The 14,520-nt window shown below is 38.1% G+C and overlaps 1 protein-coding gene across 1 annotated transcript in view; it reads left to right on the forward strand.

Annotated features, from left to right (window-relative positions):
- LOC146137814 (midasin-like) overlaps positions 1–7,839 on the forward strand; it is a 93,391-nt gene extending 85,552 nt beyond the window's left edge. Inside the window, exons 97-104 of the mRNA XM_083394445.1 lie at positions 1,022–1,145; positions 2,967–3,085; positions 3,698–3,853; positions 4,520–4,654; positions 5,358–5,546; positions 6,900–6,996; positions 7,197–7,354; positions 7,705–7,839. Coding sequence (XP_083250571.1) covers positions 1,022–1,145; positions 2,967–3,085; positions 3,698–3,853; positions 4,520–4,654; positions 5,358–5,546; positions 6,900–6,996; positions 7,197–7,354; positions 7,705–7,839 — 1,113 coding nt within the window. The remainder of the gene's footprint in view (positions 1–1,021; positions 1,146–2,966; positions 3,086–3,697; positions 3,854–4,519; positions 4,655–5,357; positions 5,547–6,899; positions 6,997–7,196; positions 7,355–7,704) is intronic.
- The last annotated feature ends 6,681 nt before the right edge of the window (positions 7,840–14,520 follow it).

A 14,520-nucleotide genomic window follows, 5' to 3' on the forward strand; every position in this document is an offset into this window, starting at 1 on the left:
AATGCTCATCTCAAACAAATGCCAATTTGTAGTCACTGGAGTTGCATATCAGATAAAACTAGTGCCCTTCTTCCCGGTAGATTTGCAGAAAAAAACTTGACGTGTGAATAAAAGGTTCTGCTTAAAATTTGTCTATAAAACTCATTGTCAAAGTATTCGGGTTCTGGGCCTAAAACTTAAACCTGTCGCGGGGAACTTATTTTTGATCTGCTGGACGCAGGTTTCGCAAAAATCATATTAATGCGATGATCGGCTTAATCCCCCTACGTAAAATTCGCGAATAGTAATAAGAAAGAAACAGTACGCTGGTAAAAACACATTCGAAAAAAAAAGAAAAAAAAGCTGTCCGAAAATTTCATATTCAAATTCATGTTGCTTTATTTCCACCATCTTTATTTCTCAGTCAATAGCTAGCCATTGCTTGGAGCAATGTACTTTGTTGAGCCATATATTCAAGCGAGGAGGTATTAGCTTTTGGTTAATTGCAAAATAGCTTAATTATGGTTATATATTAAATTGACGTATTTGTCAACATTAATTGAAGCAGCTGGATTCTATCTATTGACTAGTGCAGTGCTTTTCAGCCCGTGGGATGGTACGCACTTGGATGAAAAAGTGAGGATGAAAAAAATGTAGTGGGGATGACAAACGTTGTGCGTATGAATGTGCGGTTAAAAATGGTGCATTTTGTTATTTGTCATTATGTGTAATGCAGTAACCGAATAAGCTGGTGCCCCCTCTTGTGCGTTACAGGTACTGTAGTATAGTCTCTCAGTGGTTCAATGCAGCTCAAGCTATCTATTTTATATCGGTCAAGGCTTAGGCTCACGGTTTTAATACACAAACCCTTTCATTGAAAATAAACTAAAGATACAAACTAAAGGTTTTTTCGTGCGGATGAAAATTTTACGAAATAAAAAAGTGCGGATGGAAATATTAAAGGTTGAAAAGCACTGGACTAGTGTAACTAGTGAAGGTAAATAAACACGTGATTTTATTTACTATTGTTATGTCCATGAAGGAAATCGTCCAGCAGCCACCCAAACCCGAAGAGGAGAAGATGGGGTTGGATGGGGATGATGAGGATGCTGCGGACGAGCAAGCGGAAGCGAGGGATCTTCCTTCCTCCTCGATTCACACGCAACGTAAGAAAGTCGTTTTGCGAATTATTCAGGTTGCACTCAATTTGCTAAACTGAAATAAATGAAAAACTGAAAACAAGTGGAACTTTGACAAATTGTGTTTAATGTTGACGAGCTTTTGCACAACCGTGCTTCTTCAGGTCAGTGGACTATTTGAAATACAATTTGTCAAAAGTGCCACTTGTTTTTACGGCTATCGACCAAGATTGAAATAAGTCAGGTATGCTTTAAATCAGGACTTCCAATTCAGGATCGTAATCATGATTGGCGTGGCACGAAAACCAGAGTGATTTAAGACTAGAAGGAGTGTTTAATTTACACAAATCGCACTTTGAAAAAGAAAAAAACTTTTTATAATACTACCCCAAACTAAGTCAAATAATACTCATGGTGTTATTTTTATGGTTTATATTTCGGAACTAAGCCTGTTCCAACACTGCCAGCTGTAATTATCCATGTCACAAGATCTAAATCAGGGATGTCCAACCTGCGGCCCGCCTGATGTTTACGTGCGGCCCACCGCTTATTCTCAATTTCAGTAGTCTTTATTGAAAACAATTGTTTATACTATTATTAAAATGTGCAAAACGCGCAGTATTTGATGTAGACCTAATTTAAGAATTTCTGAGACTATAATCGAGTCTAATGTCGCATTTCAACATCCATAGAACACTTGAGTAGGCTACGCATCATTGTTAAGAAAGAGGTGTGTGTGTTTTTTAATGCGTGTTTTTGCGGACCGTTTTAAGGAAATAAATGGTGTCATACCACGGAATGATACGGCATGTAAACTCAATTTTTCGCGTTTCGCGCGATTAGAACTTCGCTTTCCCGGGATTAATTCTTGCGTATTTGCGCACAAGTTCTATCTGGAAGAGCGGTTGTTTATAAGTAAAGTTGTTTTATTACGTCACGATATGACGTCACCTCCTTTAGAGATTTGCGGCCCATCAAAATTTTTGAAGTGGCAATGCGGCCCATTCTGCTAAAAGGTTGGACATCCCTGATCTAAATGATCCACACAAAACATGAATCATTCGAATTGAGATTTTAGGAGATCTAATAATACCGTTTTGGGCGAAAATTTAATATTCTGTCTTTTAATGAAGTTGTTGTCTTCTTTTTTTAATATTTTTTAACTTTTGTTGTACCTTTGGATCTACCACAAGTAGGTCACATATAAGTTAGTAAAATTGTTTTGTTACATCTGACAATACCTAGAAGCCCTGGAGGGTCGCGAAAAGTTTCAACGAATAACATATAGGTCAGGTTTAGGAAACGCCGCTTTAAATAAAAGTGTCAGCCTAAATAAAATAAAAGTGGTAAACAAAAGTGTAAAACCTTTTATATTAAAAGACAGACCCAATCTGATCTAAGGACAAGTTATTGACATTTTTGTGACTCGTTACTGCATGGTCGATCAAAAACTTCATTTATTAAACGCAGTCCATAATGCTGAGGATCAACTTATTAGCAGACTATACCTGAAAAAGTTAGGTCGAAAATGCAGCTGGTAAACATTAGCACTTTTCTTAAATAGAAACACACAAAGTCATCTATTTCGGCTATATATATTGGCAAGCTAATGACAGATAATTATTTAAAAGAGTCGAATCATTAACTGTTTCCAATGTTAGTATAAGTGAAATCGAATTATAAAGTTAAGGCACTTAAAATATACAACGGTACTATAAATGCCCCGGCATACTAGTAACATTTTATATTGGGAGTTTTGAGCGCCAGGGTTGCGGGTTAATCTATTGATATTAAATAAAATGTTAGCGCGATTTTGGAAGTGCAACCGTCACGTGTTTACGTTTGCAGTGCATCACGTGTTTGCCGACGAAGCCCTTCAGCCAATCACGGCCGAGGAAATCGCCGAGGTGCGCAAGGATATGGAAGAACAACTTAGAGAGATTGTACGAACCAACGGCGAAATCGAGGTTCGCAACTCTCCTTTGAAAAGTTATTTTTGCTATTTTGGGTTAACTTTGTATCGTTTTCCTTTCTCTTTTGCTACACTATAGCTTTCCCGAGTCTTAAAAGTTTTGTTTCGCCGGCGTTGTGTCCAACAAAAATGTGGAGCCTTGATTCAAAAAAGTTCGGAAATCCTTGATCTGAAGCGTAACTCACCAAACCTTAACCCAGCGGTTCACAACCTTTTTTAACCTCTATATAAAACTTAAATTCCCCCTAAAAACACTGATTGGTATGTCGATACGTCATGAGGGAATTGTATCTCTTTAAATTTGTAAATTTTTCAGCTTGGTATAATCAAATTATTAGGAATACTTTGTCAAAAGATATTTTAATTAAAGCAATGTTATGTAGTCGTAGTAAACACCAGAGAGTACACAGATTGTCACGTAATAAAGAAAGTGTACAATTCAGTCAAAATTTGTCTCGCTTGCGAAAAAGACTTGCACTGTTAGATTTTGAAGTGTTGTCTATGCTCATAGCAAATTCAAAATTCACCCCACGAAACGTCCAAACTCTCCTCTTTGGGGTGAATTCCCCCCGGAAACCTGCTATGACCATTTTGTGTGTCCCCATAGGCGGAAGATTTGTCCAGGATGTGGCACCAGTATCAGAGCCTCACCCAGCCTCTAGCCCAGCAGCTGAGTGAACAGCTTCGCTTGATACTCGAGCCGACACAAACCGCCAAACTAAAGGGCGACTACAGAAGCGGAAGACGGCTCAACATGCGCAAGGTGACTGTGCTTTGGAGCATAATGTTTCGAGGTTGTAGTAAGACGTAGTAACAATATCAAAGCCCATACAGAGAAGTTTTCAACATCGTTTGAAATCGGGTGACACGATTTAAAGACAAATTGTGTTCCAATTTTAACAAGCTTTCTTTTTCTGCTTTTTTTGCTTCAACCTAATGAAGCATGGTTGTGAGAAAGCTTGTGAAGACCTTGACAAAATTGCTATACAATTTTTCGGTCACCATGCAATCTGATTTCGAGAAAAATTACACCCGAGTTACAGATTTAGGTTTAGACAAACACGGCTATCGATAAAGATTGTTTTTTGATCGTGGATTTTATTAGTTTTCGGGAGAAGTGGTTAGTTTATTTTTCCTTCGCCTAGACCCGCATTGTATTTTTTTTTCGTATATCATGAAAAAAACTTTTTTAGTCGTGCGAGTTGTGTTTATGGTGGCACTGCATAACGTTTAAATTATCTTATTACTAAACATTTAATTCGCCGATTTAAGCCAATTCTTTAACTATTTTAAACCAAAAAGTAAAATAATATTATTGGCTGTTCATAGGAGTATCTTGATTTTGCTGCTCCCCAATACATCAAGCTCGATCACTCACTAGAGAGGATTTGCACTAAATTTAACTTGACGTTTTTGCTTTCCGGTACAGGTTATCCCATACATTGCCAGCGGTTTCCGCAAGGACAAGATCTGGTTGCGTCGTTCCAAGCCGAGCAAGCGAGCCTACCAAGTAATGCTGGCTGTGGACGATTCATCAAGCATGGCCGATAACCACACCAAACAGGTCCGATGTCCGATAATATCGTATTGGAACCGATATTCGTTTAACTCCCTTTAACATGTTTGACTATAGTTATGACTGCATGTCGATTTGGCTTATGACGTCATATGTTGTCTGGTCGGATGGTCGTAATGTGTGGATATTGCTTTTTAAAGTATATCCGACATCCTACTACTTAAAGTACATCCGATATCCGATATCGTTTTTGCAACATATTTTCGCAAATAGACTTTTATTGACATTAGTGTTGGCTTGTAAACATAGACAATTTAAATAGACTTCTATCCTATACCTTACCTCACTTCCACCACCAATCAGTCCTACTTGTTGTTTTTTTTTGGATATTTTTTTGGCGTCCTTTGAATTATATAGAAGAGTCACAATTAGTATTTTAAATAGCAACACAAAATTGAAGAAGGGGTGTTTCACGAATAGATCAGTATTTAAAAAATATTTGTTTCTTCACATCATGGCGATCTACTCGACCTTTTTGGCTTTGCAATTTCTTATCAAGTTTACATTACAGATCTTCGCATAGAGTACACAAATAGTTTTTTAATCTCTTAAAACGGTCAAATTAAAATAAAGACAAAAAAATAGCAAGTTGTAAACCAAAACAACGCGTGTTCGAAGTTGTTGGGTCCCCGGGTCTCTTTTTAAAGAAGACCAGTAAATATCACCGACTCAACGACTTTCTACCTCACAGCTTGCCTTCGAATCGCTAGCCACCATTTCTACGGCGCTTTCAACTCTGGAAGTCGGCCAGCTTGCCGTGTGCAGTTTTGGAGAGGACGCACGCCTTTTGCACGACTTTACACAGCCTTTTACAGACCAGTCGGGAGCCAGGGTGCTGCAGCAGTGCTCCTTTAAGCAGGAGCAGACCCGGATAGCCAAGGTATGTAGGCGTATGGTGGTTAGAGTTTGCGCGTTCATGTATTGTACATATGACATAAGTTTTTTGTGTATGGTTCAATGCTATTGAGTAACATTGCGATTAACGTACCGTTGCCAAAAAGTATTTAAATCTTAAAATTTCTTTGATTAGTTTTTTTTTTAAATTGATTTGCATAATTAATTTTTTTTTACAAACACATTGTTTTACGTAGGTCTGTGAAATTATGTTTTGCAGCGCACAAGTTAGGCGTTACTCTAGTCTAGAACAGTCTTTCTTAACCGGGGGTAAATTTACCCCAGGGATAAATTTTCTCGTTATAGGGGGTAGATCCAAGGATATGTATTCAAGCTCTAAATATTCTTGTTCCGTTTTCTTCAACTAACCTATGTGAAGCGGCTTCTCTGCATATCAAATGTAAAGCACAAAACCGACTTAGCATCTTAAATCCAATATTCGTTGTGCTTTACCTACTACTTTACCAGACATTGAACAACTTGTTGTCAAAACCGCACTGAATATGACTGATGTTTTTTTTTAATCAATTAGCACCACTTTATATATTGGGGGTAAATCTGATATTCATATTTGTTAAAAGGGTAAAACATACAAAAAATATTAAGAACCCCTGTTCTAGAACGTAGTGTCGTAAAACATAATTTTTCAACTGTTTTGTTTTTTTGTTTACCAGGACATTTATCTTGTTTCTGGTACGAATTATATTCTAACACGTGTAGTGATTCAATTTTACATCTTTAAAAACTTATTAACTTTCTCCGAAAAATATATGAATGCCCTAAAATATAAAAAGTTGTTAGTTGCTATATAAAATGATAGGAGTTATTTTACTTGATTGATATCTCTATATAATATATATGATAACTTCCTTAAGTGCAATGCGATGTTCCAAAATAACATTTTGTGTTCTTTGTAATGTGTATTATTCAGCCCTCTATAAGCAGCATATGTGTTTCGCATGTTTGCAATTTCTGTTGACGGCCCGCGATTCGTCACAAGTGTATAGTTTATTGGAAGCGACAAATGGTGTGCTATTAATTATTAAAGCAAATGCGCTGACATGTTTATCGGTTTACTTTGAAAATACCTTTGACATTATTCCTTGGATTGCTTTGTTGATAGGGCTAAAGAATGTCGTTTTGTGCGAGTGCGACGTGATAAAATAACGAAATGCATTAAAGCTTATACGGACTAAACAAACATTTTGGTGCCGTGTCTCTAATATTTTTTTTTTGGATTCTGTATGAGTCGCAAGCTGAAAAAGTGATGTCTTCCTGGGCTGGCAAAATTTTGACCAAGTTAAATCAATTCACGCCAAATATTTATTTTGCATTGCAGCTTCTAAATTCCACCTGCAAATTAATGAAGGCGGCCCAGCAAAACTACACCTCGTCTGCCGATCCACGGATAGCCCAACTGCTTCTTATTATTTCTGGTGAGATATTATTTAACTTTTTTTCAACAATCACCAATCTTCAATTTATCAAAGTAAAGTTTTGTATTACTACCATTAGGTATTAGTGCTAATTTGGTCTTATTCCGAAGTGTTTTTTATTTCGGCGTTGAAGACGTTCTTATTTTGGTCTTATTGTTGGAGTGCGTTTTACAATTATTAGCCATGCATTTAATTTTCAGATGGACGTGGCCTATACATAGAGGGCAAGGACAAGGTTTTGTCGGCGGTTAGGGCAGCAAGGAACTGTGGTGTCTTCATTGCTTTCGTTATTCTGGACAACCCTAACGTGAATGACTCGATACTGGACGTTAAAGTTCCCGTCTTTAAGCCAGGACAGGTGCGCCAGCTACTCGACACGCTTTCCACTTATGAAAATTTACGTTTTTTCATATTTTTGTACTGCCAACTAAACTTTAAAAGCATAAATTACAGCCAAGTAATGGACACACTGCAAGCTTAAACTGAACAAAGTACTTAGACAAGCGATAACAAATAAAAATTTGAATTGAATTAAAGTGAGCCTTAAATTTTACAGGTCAACATTTTCCATTTGTCCCGAAAAAAATATATAACCGAATGACCTCTTTAGCTGGTTTTGACGACAATAGTTTTTTATATTTTCTATGCCAAGCACTCAGCATAGAAATCTCTTTTAGAAAACCAACATAAACTTCTTACTTTCTCCAGATGCCCGAGATCCGTTCCTACATGGAGGACTTCCCCTTTCCCTTCTACGTCATAATTCGTGACGTCAACGCGCTGCCCGACACCCTCAGCGAGGCGCTGCGCCAGTGGTTCGAACTCGTCACAAGCGAGTCGTGACGTCATCAACGTACTGTGACGTCGCCCGTGTTTTATCGCAATAAACGTCGAAAAACTTAATGTTTCGAAATGACTTTCACAGTCTCAATGGCTAGCTACTGCAGTAAGTTAATGTCGAAAATATGTTCCGAACCCACGTATTTTGTTCTGGCCTTGGACTGCATCTGGAGACAAGTGGGTTTTTTTACCCAAGCCATGTCTCTTTTTCAACAGGCCATTTCGCAATCTCATTGAATGTATTTTGACGAAGATGTGAGTTGCATATTTCTAAACTACGTCGGACGATAGCCTCCGGTTTCCTAAGGTTACTTTTTAGACTTCCATGCAGTTATAACGTTACCTAGTGACGTCGTCTTTAAAAATTATTATACGTTGCAGTAAGATTTTTTCCGTTGTAACAGGAACAATTATTGTTCTTTTACCCGTGGGGTATTAGAACTATTAAATTGGATGTTTCTTCTATTCGAAGCACTTTTTACATAGCAAACATCGAAAACAAAAAACAAGGAGATTGTTTTATGCGTAAATCGTTGAAGTAAATATTTCCAAATTTACTGAAAATATGTTCAATTAAACTACTTCTTTTCAGCTAACGTATTTTTCATAAATAACAATTGAAACTTTGATTTGTGCGAAAGAAAAACTTTTCTAAAAAACATCGATTTGGTGCACAACTCAAAACCGTGATTTCAAAACGTTTAGAGGCTCGCGATACGCTTCACAACAGTCTCCTACTAATAACAATTTAGACGTAAAAAGATTAGGTACCGTATCGTCTTCGTAATTCGCAGTAACCCGAGTGGCTAATCGGTAGGAACAGATGTTGTTTGCAGATAGATTAAATTGTTTAGCATGGTTTACGACCCAACGACTCGTTGTAAACAGTGATTTTTTTTACAGACTTTCAGTGACCGACAAAAGTAATTCAATATAAACAGAATTAAAAACATATGGTAAATTTATTGGTTCTTACAATTTAAGCGAATCGTAAGTTTTTTAACTAAAATTAAATCGTCCTAAAAAAAACTTACGGATTACCTGCCAAAGAGCCTAATATTAGTTGTAATCTGCTTTTTTGCCTATGCGTTACTTTTAGGCTGATCATATGACGTTATGTAAACAGCAACAAAAATAAATTTACGTATCATAGAAAAACTGTCACTCGGTGGCTCTGTTGTAGCAGTTGGTCAAAGCTAATATAGTTCATTTCATTAGATAAGAAAGATATAAAAATCTGGATTTAAGTCAGCACCAAGTAGTTCCCGCAATATTGGAAACGTTTGACAGGACTTGATAACCCAAAAGCGAATTTCATTCAATGCTTTAAAAAGATTTATCAGGTGTATCGCCATCACCTGATGAATCACATTAACAAGGACTGCTAAAAACGCGAAATAAAAAATTCCACTTTGCTAAATACCATATAGCCCCTATTTGGAAATTCGGTCAACGTTTGGAAACGTTATACGCTTGCATCTATGAAAACATTTTTACCAAGGTAAACTAGTCACACGTCACCACTCGCTAATAACAACGCAAAATGAGAAAAATATAAATGAGAAAATTCTAAAATTGGCATAAAAGGGGTTATCACGCCAGTACCTCTTTGTTTTAATAATTTAGTATCACCATTTGTCGCTTTCAGATAAAACCGGATTTGTGTTCAATCGGGCCCCTAAATGAAAAGGTATTCGATACTGGTGATGGCTAACTAAGTCTGTCAGAAAAAAATAAGGGTATTTAACGTCGCTTGCAAACAGTGGTCAAACAGGTCGTAAAGCTTCGTATTAAAGCTGTGGTGCATACAGCCAGGGGTCAAAACAACAATAATGAAAATTAACTGAGGAGAGCGCAAACGAAAAATTAACGTTTCGTCTTATAAGTTTTTTAACGAAATTTGAAGATAGATCGCTTGTTTTAAGTTAGAAGTGGTCAAATTGAATTAAAAGTTACCGCTCGCTGTGCAAGAAGTCGTTGTCTTTTGACAAACAGCAGTGAAAATGTCTGCTGAATAGAAATCTAAGTTAGGAATGAGAAACATGTGGTTTACGTGTACAGAAATTGTGGAGTAAACAAAGCAAAACAATAACAAAAAAAGCTTGAGTAACATTTTATCATTTAGCTACCTTGCCTATAGTCGGTTGTACGAAACACGGTAGAAATAAACTAAGAAAGGAAAACCACTAAGAATTGGCGTTAAAATGAATGACAGCGACGAGAACGTCACAACCTCACTGCGGTGTTTCCGACCCCGCCCCAACTACCTGACCGACAAAACTCTGTCAGTGTCTCTACTCGGCATCATCGTCGTTGGTGGAATGTACCTTTTTGTCGCAGCGCTCTACTACCAGCGAACGCACGGCTCCAACGGCTTCCTGAAGCTACTTAACTGCCTTTGCACTCTTAGCGCGGCATTGGCGGTCCTGAACGCCACCTGGTCGGCATTGGTCACACGCTACGTTACCAACTCGGTGACGGTTTGCCGAACCTTTCTGCCGGTCACCTTCTTTATGTACTACGGCAACGCGACCTGCTGTTGCGCGGTGATCTGGATAAGACAGGACTCGATCCGCGACCGATTCCGCTTCTCGCGACGCTTTAACCGGCTCTCGGAGCTGGTCAGCAGATCCGTGCTGGCCGGCATCGTGCTATTTGCCATTGTGATCATCTGTTACACCGTTCTGACCCAGGCGAGCCACAGCGTAGCGACAGGCTGCTGCGTCCAGCGCGACTTTTCAGCTCTTCCGGCGCTCTCCACCCTTGGATTCATCGTCTGTCAGTTCGGCCTGCTTGGCTTGACAGTCGTTCCGCTGGTAGAACTCAGCTCTCCTTCCAACGGCCGACTGCGCGCCGTATGCTACAAGCTGGTCGCCTGTACAGTAGCGTCAGTGCTCTCCGACTTGACAACTCTCGCTACTCGCATCTTCCCGCTGGAAAACAGCTGGACCAACATCTTCGTACCGCTAACGGTCGGCAGCAACGGCGTCTTTAATGTGCTCTTTCTCCTTCTGTCGTTCGGCGACTTTAAGCTGCGACTCTTCCCGTTCGTTAACCGCCACTACTGGAGCACGGCGCGCAATCGACAGCTCCAACAGCGCCGCGAGAACCCGGGCCAATGGGCGCCGTCGACAAGAATCACTGAACTGGGTACCGGCGCCCATTTCGGGTTTGCGTACCGGGTCATGGCCGCTCTAAGTCGCTTCAGAAACTCGCCAGTGCGCAAAGTTGCCAATGGAAATGCTCTCTCAAACGACGGAGATAAAGTATCCCCAGACCAAGCACAAGTTTACCAGACTGCCACGGGTTGTCGTGTTTCTGCAAGACGAACGAACAGCACGTTGAGCGCGACTGGATTCTCAACTGACCTCCAACAGCTTCCTGCTTTAACAGAGGCCTGGACAGAAAACGAATAACTCCGGTTCAACGACTGTTTTTGATTGACAATTTGACATGTTTTGAACACTTTGTAAATCACCTTTCTGTTGGTTTCGATAAATGTCGTGCTTTGTATTGTGAAGTGATCACGCCCTATAATGATTTTGCTAAACATCTGTCTTCATTTTGAATAACAAAAAGTTTACCTGTTTGTCGAGTGTTTAGAGACAGATATAAAATAAATGATTTATAGTTGGACAACAACTGTTGCGTTGGTTTGTTAGTTTAGACTCAACATGCCCTGTTTGTTTTATAAAACAATTCTGATTAAATAGTACGATTTTATTAACCAAAACTGTAATAAAGTTGTATTATTTATTGTGATTTGTTTTAGAAAATGTTAGGGCAGTATAGTTCGAAGATCTTTGTCAACAAATTGAAGGTAACACCTTTAGAAATCCTTTTCTTTTCATGTCGTGATAACTATCGCCATTTATTTTTTTTATCAACTTGATTACAGGTAAAAAAGCTTAAAACACTTCTTATTTTATTTCATGTTTTTTTTTATTAAGTTTTGTTTTCTACTTAGAAAAAAATCAATAATAAAATGAAGGCTGAAAACAAGTAACCTGCGGATCCATATGAGTCGTTTTAAATTAGGTTTGAACTGGCAAAAATATTTTGGAAGCGGATGCATTTGGCACCAAAAATGCGTTTACATTTTATTGGCTAGTCTTAATAAACAAATTTTTTATCTCGTAAAAACACTTAAGTTTTCGACTTACCTCTTTTAAACTAATTGCAAATGGCCCAATTTATACGAATCGCTTTTATGTTCCTAAGCCGGCGATACGTAACTATTTAATGTAAAGTTTTTTTTGAAAAGTAAGTAAACAAAAGCGCACACGGAGGTAAAAATTACATCAAGCAGTTTGATATATGGTGTGAATATTAGGTAATTAAACCACATTCAGTTCGTTTTAACTAAATGTATAAAAATAAAAGAAAAATTGTTAAAAATTGCAAAATTCGTATTATAATAGTGCTACCATATTTTCAGCAACCAAAAAAAGACGTTTTTGCCGGCAGGTAAAACGAAAGTAGAGTTACGTTTGAGTTTAACGATGTTTCATGATGATTTTCGGAATGTTTGGTTGTTTAGGGATTCTCGGATTGATTTTCGATATATAATTTGGTGTTGCTGGCCGACTCGAGCGCACTTGTTTTTGTCATGGTTTAGCAAACTGTTCGAAGCGGCGTGCTTTTTAAGCAATTGGGTCACGCGTCTTAATCTAATGCAAAGCCAAAATCGAGCGCAAAACGCTGTTTTTCGTCTTTACTTTGGTCGACCGTAAACGCTGAAGAGTTTTTCTCTTTCGTTATTTGTTTAGGTCAGTGGTTCTCAACCTTTTTTCTTTCGTGGCCCATTTACCTTGCAAAAAAATTCTGTGGCCCAATAGAATTTTTATGAAAGAAAAAACTTAACAAAACACAGAACAGATTTCAAAACAGATTATTTAATCAACCGTGCATTAGTGAGATACTTGCGGCAGAACAATAAATTTGTATTCCTTTTTAATTCCTCCCAAACCATTATTCCTTTAAAATGAAATATAATGACACAAATGAAACTAAATCTAGCTTTTTAAATAGGTCTGTGGCCCACCTCAAATGTTCTTATGGCCCCCACTGGTTGAGAAGTGCTGGTTTAGGTTGACTGATTAGTGATTAGCAAGTATTCGACAATTGACAATTTCGCTAAGTCAAACCTTGTTTATTTTTTCTCGCTAAAACAACGTCAAGTTATATGCAGTATGTTTCTCGCTGTTCGGTCTCTGCGCTAATATCCGATGTTGGTGTAACATCGACATTTGTTTAAATGAAGCAGATTCTTAAGGAGGTATAATGGTGACTGTCGTGCGCGTTTCAAAGTATAAATTTTTAAGTAATGATAGTTCAAAATTATGCTCTTTATGCATACTCAACCACGTGCTAAGTGTGAAATGGACACGACTTATTTCCCCTCAACCACAGCTTGTAATTTAGCTGACTTGGCACACAGCTCGGCGCAGATGTTGCGCCAATCGTGGCATAATAACACCAGGCAAAGACGATCTTCGTTTAGTATTGAACGTGGTGAAAGGCTTGCTTGTAATTTAGCGCTAGTTCCGTTCATGGAACTTGAAAACTGCGCTGCTGATAGTCGAATTATGTATGATTCTACCACAATTAAACACACATATTTTAAGGTCTTGGTTTGTTTTTTTGCCTAAAGTTAACGATTGTACACTGTGCTTTCGCAGCTGGCGCCTGACAGGATTATCGACGACGCGCACGTGCTCGCTTTTGCTGGACGTATTTGGTGTTTCTGGGTTTTTTCTATCACGTCTTGCAATCACCATTCTATGACGTCATACTTTCACTGTTTTAATGACGTCATTATTCATTAACAACAGGCGAAAAATAGGGGAATTCCCTAAATTGAAAATTCAGGACCCCTGATTGACCCCCCCTGGAAAATTTTCTGCGGGCGCCCCTGCATGTGAGGTTCGGTTGCAATTTTTCTGGCGCATGAAGAAGATAGGACTGGTAGGGCAATTAGTTGGAAAACCATTTTTAAACCAGCAGTTCAACATGTTTCATGGCTACAGTAATTTTGGCAAATAAATACCAAGTCTCGCCTAAAAGCCTTGTTGAAACTATCAGCAACTAACTCGAAATGCGAAAATAGAAGACATTTGGAAATTTTTGAGCGTCCTCGGAGGACCATTTAATTTTCTTGCGAAAAGAGGACAAATCCTCCTGAAAGAGGACATATGGTAGGCCTATATTATAAGGAAAAGAAAATGTGATTCGCAATTTTGTAAACAAGTAATTTTGAAATGACTTTGGCCCCAGTCAAGTCATTTGTAAAATAACCCAAGTTCAACCGTCCCAGTCAAGTCATAATTAGAGCAAGTCAATTCCAAGGCTTGTCGTAACAAGTAAATGTTAGTTTGTTAAACCTGTCCGATCATAAGAAATTTCTAAACTAAAAATACCAAAAACTTAACATGTATAGCAAACAAATTGTTTTATTTTCAGTTATTAATTTACATAACCTGATTTAACAAAAATACTTAATGGAAACACTTTATTTCAACCAAAGTTATTTGTTAAGTCAAATCATTTAAAACAGCGACTTAAGTAGGTCTTGCCACACTGCTGATTGGTGTTAAAAACGTTATTTTTTTGGGGAAAGCCTAAAACAAAATTAAAGTTTAGGGTAAGCCGATGATATGAAGGATCAGTATAGGTTGTTGTAGG

Source organism: Ascidiella aspersa, chromosome 7 (assembly GCF_963924565.1).
Source record: "Ascidiella aspersa chromosome 7, kaAscAspe10.2, whole genome shotgun sequence".
Taxonomy (NCBI): Eukaryota; Metazoa; Chordata; class Ascidiacea; order Phlebobranchia; family Ascidiidae; genus Ascidiella; species Ascidiella aspersa.